This window comes from Cricetulus griseus, chromosome 3 (genome assembly GCF_003668045.3).
Source record: "Cricetulus griseus strain 17A/GY chromosome 3, alternate assembly CriGri-PICRH-1.0, whole genome shotgun sequence".
Taxonomy (NCBI): domain Eukaryota; kingdom Metazoa; phylum Chordata; class Mammalia; order Rodentia; family Cricetidae; genus Cricetulus; species Cricetulus griseus.
Window position 1 is genome coordinate 199,259,689 of NC_048596.1, and position 8,310 is coordinate 199,267,998.

The following is an 8,310-nucleotide window of genomic DNA, read 5'->3' on the forward strand; positions in this document are numbered from 1 at the left end:
ACTTCCTTGCCATCTGCTTGGGGATTGTGCTGATGAAGAGGGACCTGATGCCTATCAGTTCTTCTCTGCTATCATCCCCTTGTTATGGCTAGGTTTCATTTTTTGCTTGAAAGGTGACAACTATTTTTTTAAGATTTTATTTATTTGTTATATATACAACATTCTGCTTCCATGTATATCTGCACACCAGAAGAGGGCACCAGATCTCATAATGGATGGTTGTGAGCCACCATGTGGTTGCTGGGAATTGAACTCAGGACCTCTGGAAGAGCAGTCAGTGCTCTTAACCTCTGAGCCATCTCTCCAGCCTTGACAAATATTTCTTAAGCAGCTCTAGGTTTCCTGGATTTCCTACTATCAGGTTTCCACCACTGTGACTAGTAACAGACTCAGAAAACAGACCCAAGGGGAGCCATGAACAGTGAAAAATCACAAAGAACAGAAAACTGTGGAAGGCTTCCCCAGGGAAGGGGCCTGCTTGGCCTCAGGCCGGAGAAAACTCCATTAAGGGGATCATGGGATGTTGCAGGAGTAACAGAAATGAATGTCAGTGCAGAAACCAGCAACAGTGAAGCAACAGAAGCAGTTATTGATGTGATTGTCCCATCTCACAGACTCAGACACCTGCTGCTTCCCTGCTTTTCTTTGTGGCTTATGACAAAGTTTATCACTAGACAGAAGCCCTCTGGCAACTGGCAAACTGTCTCATCTGTATGCAAGACAGTGGTTGGCTCATTTAGTGACACTTTATTGTGGCTGCAGGCATGGGTGGGGCAGAGATGGCAGAAAGTATGGTGGGAAGGAGGAAGGATGGGGATGATGACTGAATGCTTGCTTGCTTAGTGTCATGCTGAGACAGTTTTGCTGGAGGCAGGTGTCTCGACTTCCCGATGGAACTAAGATCCTAACTTTTTAATTTAATTTTATTTATTTGAGACAGGGTCTCACTATGTAGTCTTGGCTGGCCTGGACTTGCTATGTAGACCAGGCTGACCTCAAACTCACAGAGATCTGACTGTCTCTGCCTCCCAAGTGCTGGGATTAAAGGTGTTCACCACCACACTCATCGAGTTCTTGACTTTACACACCAAGTTCTTTTTTTTTAATTAAAAAAAGATGTATTTATTTTTATTTTATGTGCATGGGTGTTTTACCTGCATGCATGTCTGTGTCCTATGTGTGTGCCTGAAACACCAAGTTCTTAAAAGCTCCCTGCAGGATTATAGATAGTGTATAACTATAATCTCAGCATGTGGGAGGCTGAGGCCATGGGTCATGAAATCAAAATCAGTTTGAACTACATAGTGAGACCTTGCCTCAGAAAACAAAAAATTCCCTTCAAAAATCTAAATGGACCTGAAATCTACTTTCTACTCCTCATTTGGAAAGACCTGCCCAGAGGTAGGTCTAGGACTCACCATTTGCCCACTATCTTGTTGGTGTAGCCTGCCTTCTTCAGGAGTTCTGGCAGGAGGTGCTCTGAGTTAGGGATGCCACCCATGATCTCCTGAGGTGTATAAGCTGGAAGAACAATCCTGCATTAGAAATACCACATCTCTGTAATGGATGCACATACTGCTCCATCTAGATAGACAGATAGAACTGTGATCAGGGAAGGGACACACCTCGATATTCCCAGGTACTCTCCAAGTTAGTATCAACATGGTGGGGGCGGTGTAATGCTGCCCCTAGTCCCCATATGTCTCTCACCTCTCCAGCCTGGTTTGGCATTTGACACCATGCTGTTCCCTACAGGCTGTGATCCTGGTTCTTCTCATATTCCTCTTCTTCAAGGCCACTTGAAATCCTATCTCATCTGGGACCCTATTCTTATAGAACCCATGCAAGCTCTTGAGCTTATTTCTAGAACATTCCCTGCTGTGACCTGAAACTTCATGGCTTTCCCAGTGGAATAGGAGCCATGCCAGGCAGTATCCCAGGAGCAGGTCAAGGGTGGTGGAAGGATGCTGTGTGGTGTACCTGAGGTGCCTCAGCCCCAGCTTGGTTCTCACTGGGCCAATTCAGGGAGGGAGGAAGCTTGTGACATGGGGTCTGCACTGTGGTACTCAGTTCTGCCTTAGGTGCCTTTATTTGCCAAACCTTTCACACTAAGGCCTAGGACACTAGCTTTCCCTAATCTAGACTGAGGTACCTGCAGGGCTATGAGGGTGGGAGTTGGCGGGGAAGCATACCATTTCTTGCATGCCCGTTGGATGTGTAGAAGCCATTTCGGATGGGCAGCCGTCCTGTGAGCAGGGCTGCCCTGGCTACATAAAAGGATAAAAACAGACACTATAACACAAATCTAGTAGTACCCTCAGCAGTGCCTCCCATGTGCACAGTTTCTGGGATGTGTCTGTCACAAATGCATCAGGTTAACACTGAACTGTTGTGTTTCAATCCCCTCTAGCCTCTGTATTGCAGAATTGGGCACTGGGATATGGTCCAATGGCCTGTTGATGGATAGAGGTTTATATAGCAGGCTCTGCTACTCAGCTCTGTTCCTGTGCTCAGTCTTGAGACTCTGGGACAGCTACCAGACTGTAGGCCCATATGGCCTGCCTCCTACTGACCCCTCATCCCATCTACTGTTCTTTCTTAAGGTCAGCATTTCTGTGAAAACCAATGTAGTAGGAGTGGCATTCTTTGGGAAGAGGACATGGCCTCACTGCCTCCTCACAACACCCATGACATGTGACCAGGAAGTACAGACAGTACTCTGAGGGCAGTGTGGCAGTTCTGGGAGACAGACAGCAGCTCTTCCCTGGGACAGAGTGATCCCTGTCTTCTGGGAGGCAGATGGCAATAGCTAGCTATCTAGCAGGCTATTACCCTTAAAGGGACCTAATAAGCTCCAAACTTATGGTGGCCAGAGGGCTCAGAGTCAGGAGCCAGCATGACCAGCAACAAAGTCCCTCACTCTACCTGCAGCCTTCCTGACACTTGAGAAAAGGTTGATTTACCTAGATTAGGGTTGCAGGGGCAGATGTGGCAGACTGCTGGCTAACAGGGTACGAGGCAGAGGGCAGCAGCAACTTACATGGTGAGCACAAAGGGTTGGCAGAATAGAAGTTTGGGAAAAGCATCCCTTCTAGAGCCATCTGGTCCAAATTTGGGGTCTCTCTGGAAGGTTCTCCATACACACCCAGGTCACCCCAGCCCATCTGCAGGGAAGATCAAAGAGATGAGGAATGAACCCTTCCAACAAATGGTTCTTTTGTTACAAGGAAGAGCCATAGAATTTTCCCAAACTCTGGCAGCTTCGTAAGCTGCTCCAGGGCTCACTAGGAATTTGCTGGCTCTCACCTTTATATCAGTTTGACCACCACCAGGAACATATCTGTGTGTGCCTTTCTCCCCAGCTGAGATCAACCTCTGTATGCTCCTAGAGTCTTGGTGTCTAAGAATACACATCTATTTTCATCATAAAGCTGCTATGCAAATTTAGATTTCAAAAGCAAGTGGTGAGGTTCCTCTGAAAGCTGAGCCTAGAGTTACCACATGGCTTGGCAGCCTGGCTCAGTGTACCTCACAGACCTGAAAACTCGTGCTCCAAGACTACATGTGTGTCCATGGCAGTCTGATTCCAACCATCAAGGGCTAGGGCCAGTACACGTGGCCACCAGATGACAGATGAACAGGTTGTAGGCTACACTGCCTGGATGGAATTGTATTTCTCCATATTCATGACCACCTGGAGCTCATGAGTATGACCTTATTTCACTTCCACATTGGAATGTTATGCAAGGAAACCTGAACCCATATTTCTAGGCTGTGATCTCCCAGATTTGGCTCAGAATAAACTCTTACTCCCTTTGAGATGTAAACTGTGCTTTGAATCAATTGTGGAAAACTCTCATTGGAAGAAGGACATGCAGACAATTCCCAGCTATGGCTCATCACAGTGAAGGATGGCAAGCAGCAAAACAAGACAAGGGTGAGGATGCACAGGGTGGCATTGGGAGGTCTAGACCAGGCAGCTTTCAGCATCCTGCCCCCATAGCTGTATGCTACAAGCCTGCTTCCCCCAAGGTCAAGCTGTGATAACACATGTGGGTGGAATCAACCAGAGAACTTGTGAGAGGTTTAGAATCTAGACTTCTCACTTTGGGCTGGTCATGAAGGCACTTTGTACTTCAGTTTGCACATACCAAGATGACAAGATGCACAGGGGTATTAGACAACTAATTGGATATTACCAGGCTTGGAAGTTATTGGGGATGAATACTCTCCCCCTCCCTCCCTCCCTCCCTCCCTCCCTCCCTCCTCCCTCCTCCCTCCAGGTTTCTCCGTGTAGCCCTGGCTGTCCTAGAACTTACTCTGTAGACTAGACTGGCCTTGAACTCAGAGATCTGCCTGCCTCTGTCTCCTGAGTGCTGGGACTAAAGGCATGTGCCACCACTGCAACTAGAACCAAAGCTTATTTTACCTTGGGTTGTGTTTGTTCTTCTCTGTTCTACTCAGCCCATGTTAGGGAGGGTTATGTGGAAAGCCATCCTAGGCACTAGGCCAATGAACCTCCCCATATGTCTAGCCCATACCTACCTTCAATGACCATGAGTATTTTGTTCTGTAATGGTCCTTTTTGGTCATTGTCTGCTCTCACTCCTTGAGCATTGTCTACTCTCACCCTTGAGAGCAGCAGTGTATAGATTTGTAATAAACAATACTTATCTCTTATCCTATGGTCTGTATGTCTTATCTAAATTCTTTCCACAGAGATTACAGGGTTGAGGAGTCAAGGAGAATCCAGAGCAAGATTGTGGGGGAGGAAAGGGGGAGGTGGTGTTCCATATAAATCAAGATAGTTGCTATATATACTGCTCAGATGAAGGCAACCACTTCTCTTAGGGTAAGGATACCCAGATTCCAGTGCCTACTAAAGGCAACATCCCATAATGGCCTTCCTGAGGACAGAAGTCCAGTTGCATGCTTCCATTCCTTGTTTAACTTATTCCTTACCACTTCAGCTCTTTCTGTGAAGATAAGCATGCTACCTTCCACCCTTCGGTTATCAGGGGTTAAGGAATCAACCTTACACACAGTATAAGAGAGGTATTCTGTGAATTTTATCACAATTAAGAACAAGGTATGGGCTGGAGAGATGGCTCAGAGGTTGAGAGCACTGGCTGCTCTTCCAGAGGTCATGAGTTCAATTCCTAGCAACCACATGGTGGCTCACAACCATCCGTAATGAGATCTGGTGCCCTCTTCTGGCGTGCAGGCATACATGGAGACAGAATGTTGTATACATAATAAATAAATAAATAAAATCTTAAAAAAAAAGAACAAGATATATCACTGGGTAGCAGTGGTATATACCTTTAATCCCAGCACTTGGGAGGCAGAGGCAGGTGGCTCCAAGTATGCCTTGAGGAATAGCTAGTCACATACAATGCTACATGGCAGGGCTTGCAATGTGAGTTTGTGAGTGGGATAAGGAGTCGCACATATACGATAATTGTGCTGTCATTTTACGCAAACCAGCCTCTTATGCTAACCTTAGGACAGGAGTGGGTGTGGAGTCTTTTACAAGTCAATGTGACTGACAGGTGAGTAGGTCTTGTATGGTTCACTATGCTAGTTTTGGGAACCCACCCCCTGTTCTATAATAGGAAAAGGGGCTTATCTAGAACATGCCCTCTGGACACTCATGATATGACCAGGGCAGGACAGGACCATGGTCAACCAGTCCAAAGTCAGTGACAATCCCTGAAGAATTTAAACTAGAGACATTATTAGACAATCAGACAGTGTCAAGCCTGGAGCTAGGAGCCATGTCAGATTCAATCAGTGTGGTAAAGGCAGCTATAGAGAATAAAGGAGAGGTTTGCAGAGAAGGGACAAGTGTGCCGCTGAGGCTGTCCTTATCTGCCACCTAGAGGGAACCTCAGGACCTTTCTCCCTTTCTGGCATCTTTACCTCTTCTGGCACAGGCATCCTGAAATAGGTTAAGTATGAACCCAGGAGGCCTCCTTACCCAGGGTGTCCTTTCTAGAGGTGGGCTCAGCTTCCCTGCTGGACAGTCCAGCATATTCTTCTCAACTTATGCTTGGGTCAGGAGTAGGTCTGAGTCAGCAAAAGTCATTGCCCTACTAGGATTGCTCACAGTAGGGTAAGTGAGCTGGGAGTTGCCGAGAGCTGTCATGAGGCTGTCACAGGGCCACCAGGGGCCAGCTTGCAGAAGCAGCTTAATGAAAGGGGAAGCCTGGAACCTACCTGCTTTAAGTCAGTGTGATCTAATTGGTAAAGCCAGAGATTCCCAGTTTTGGGGAATTGAGTTCATTTTTAGTTACATGTATCAAAAGTCCCTACCTGACAAGACACAGTGTTGCAGAATGTTCTGGGACAGCCCCAGGGTATTCAGAAGGTAGGTGGTGGGGGTTCCTTATCAACCACCTTCAGGTAAACCAATCTGGTGCTAGTTACATCCCATTATGCAAAACCCCTCTACTCATCTGTGGCTGCCCAATGGAAATGCACTCTGAGCCTTACATATAACTTTACATTTTCTAGTCGCCACATTAAAAAAGTAATTAGGTTACTAGATACAGTGGCTCATGCTTGTAATCCTAGCACTGGGGAGGCTAAGGTAGGATGATTGCCTTGAGTCTGAGGCCAGCTTGGGCTACAGAGTGAGTTTCAGGACAGCCAAAACTACATAGCAAGATCATGTCTCAAAAAAACCAACCAACTAAGCAAATAAACCAAAAAATAAAAGCAAGTAGGCAAGATGAATGCTAACAGTACATTTACTTAACTCAATTATCCAAAGTCTATTATTTCAACATTCTTCAGTAGTCTAATGGAGTGTTAGAAAGGACCTCTCACTTCTCACAGGCTGTCATTTGGAAAGGAGAGAGCAGAAAACTGACAGACAAGTATCTGTAGTCAGTACTTCTCCCATCGAAGTACTAATCAAGACCAACCCTGCTTAGCTTCTGAGATCAGGTGTGTTCAGGGTGGTATGGCCATAGACAGTAGTCAGTACTCCTGACCAAACAAACCAATAAACCAACAAACCAAGCCAGTGTGATTTGGCTCTAAAAGGACCTAATACCTTTTAGGCACCTCTAAAAGGCACCATGTAAGGATGTGATATATATCTTCAGTACCGCTTATTACTGCAAAAAGCCTGCTACCAGCCACCAGAACAGGAGCCAGAGGAGCCAGGCACCCAGAGTGTGAATTAGTCATCATCCACATAAGATGGGAAGTTGGAAAGAAGCATTTTGGGTTCCCCGAAGTGGATTCTGGGTAGTGGGATTATGTACAGGACTTTTCAAGTGTATATTTTTCTTCATAATAAAGAACCACTAACCTAATGACTATCTAGTGGGATGTTATTTTCTTTTTCTCCTACTAAGTCTCTAAAATCCAACTTATTTTACATACATGGCCCCTCTCTATTCTGATGGGTGCCACTTTGAGGAGTTAAGTGTGGATCAGCACAGGTCTGAAGGCTCTGTAGGTAGGGCTGCGTTGGCTTTTGGCCTCTGGGGTGCCCACCACTGTTCCAAATCAACCTGATGTGACTCTGGTTCTAACAATAGCTGACAGGTGCCACTCTGTACTATGAGTCTGGGGTGGGGGAGGGCTGGTGGCTGAGGCTCAGAGGAAGACAGGGGCCTGTACAGGTTGGATAGCTCCATCTGACCCAGTACTGATTTCTAAGCTTTCTGGTCACTTCAGAGAGTTAGATTCCTCAGAGAGGGACACCGAGGCAGATCAGCCCGGGGGCTGAGTTCAGAGATGGCTGTAGGCTGCACACCTGACCCCTCAGATGATTTTCTTACCTTTCAGCTCTTTCTTGCTCGACTTTGGTCAGAGTTCCCCAGAGGCCCAGGCTGGACGTGGACACAGAGGGCAGAATCACCGTATGAGAGGAGGGGGACGCCAGGCCCCTTCCCTGGGGAAATGGGGGGGGAACCTCCCTGAACCGACTCCCACTGCGGAAACTTTGAGAGAAGTGACACCGGAGGCTGGGCCTCCCTAGGTCACCACCGGATTACCCCCCCCCGCCCGCCGCGCGACCCCACTTACATCGTCCATGAGCAGCAGCACGATGTTGGGAGGCCTTGGAGTGCCTGTGACCAAGAGACCTAAGGCGCTCAGAACCAGCAGCTGCTGCAGTCCTCTGGTCGCTGTGGCATACGCCGCCATTGCAACCAAGCTCCTGCAGCCGAGCCAAGACCCAGTCCCAACTTCGCGGTGTTTCCTTTTGGACTGGGGGGCGGGCCCTGGTGGCTGAGTGACAGGAGAGGCGGGGCCTAGGCCGCCTTACTGACAAGAAGAGTGGGCTCGGCCTGA

At 47.5% G+C, this 8,310-nt stretch overlaps 1 protein-coding gene across 5 annotated transcripts in view; it reads right to left on the reverse strand.

The window, feature by feature from the left end:
* Galns (galactosamine (N-acetyl)-6-sulfatase) overlaps positions 1 to 8,306 on the reverse strand; it is a 39,276-nt gene extending 30,970 nt beyond the window's left edge. For all 5 annotated transcript variants that reach the window (XM_027410648.2, XM_027410647.2, XM_027410643.2 and 2 more), the window contains exons 1-4: positions 8,044 to 8,306; positions 3,041 to 3,164; positions 2,193 to 2,267; positions 1,419 to 1,521 (exon numbers count right to left, since the gene is read on the reverse strand). In XM_027410648.2, the coding sequence (XP_027266449.1) occupies positions 1,419 to 1,521; positions 2,193 to 2,267; positions 3,041 to 3,164; positions 8,044 to 8,163 (422 nt within the window). In that variant the 5' untranslated portion in view covers positions 8,164 to 8,306. The remainder of the gene's footprint in view (positions 1 to 1,418; positions 1,522 to 2,192; positions 2,268 to 3,040; positions 3,165 to 8,043) is intronic.
* Positions 8,307 to 8,310: the final 4 nt, after the last annotated feature.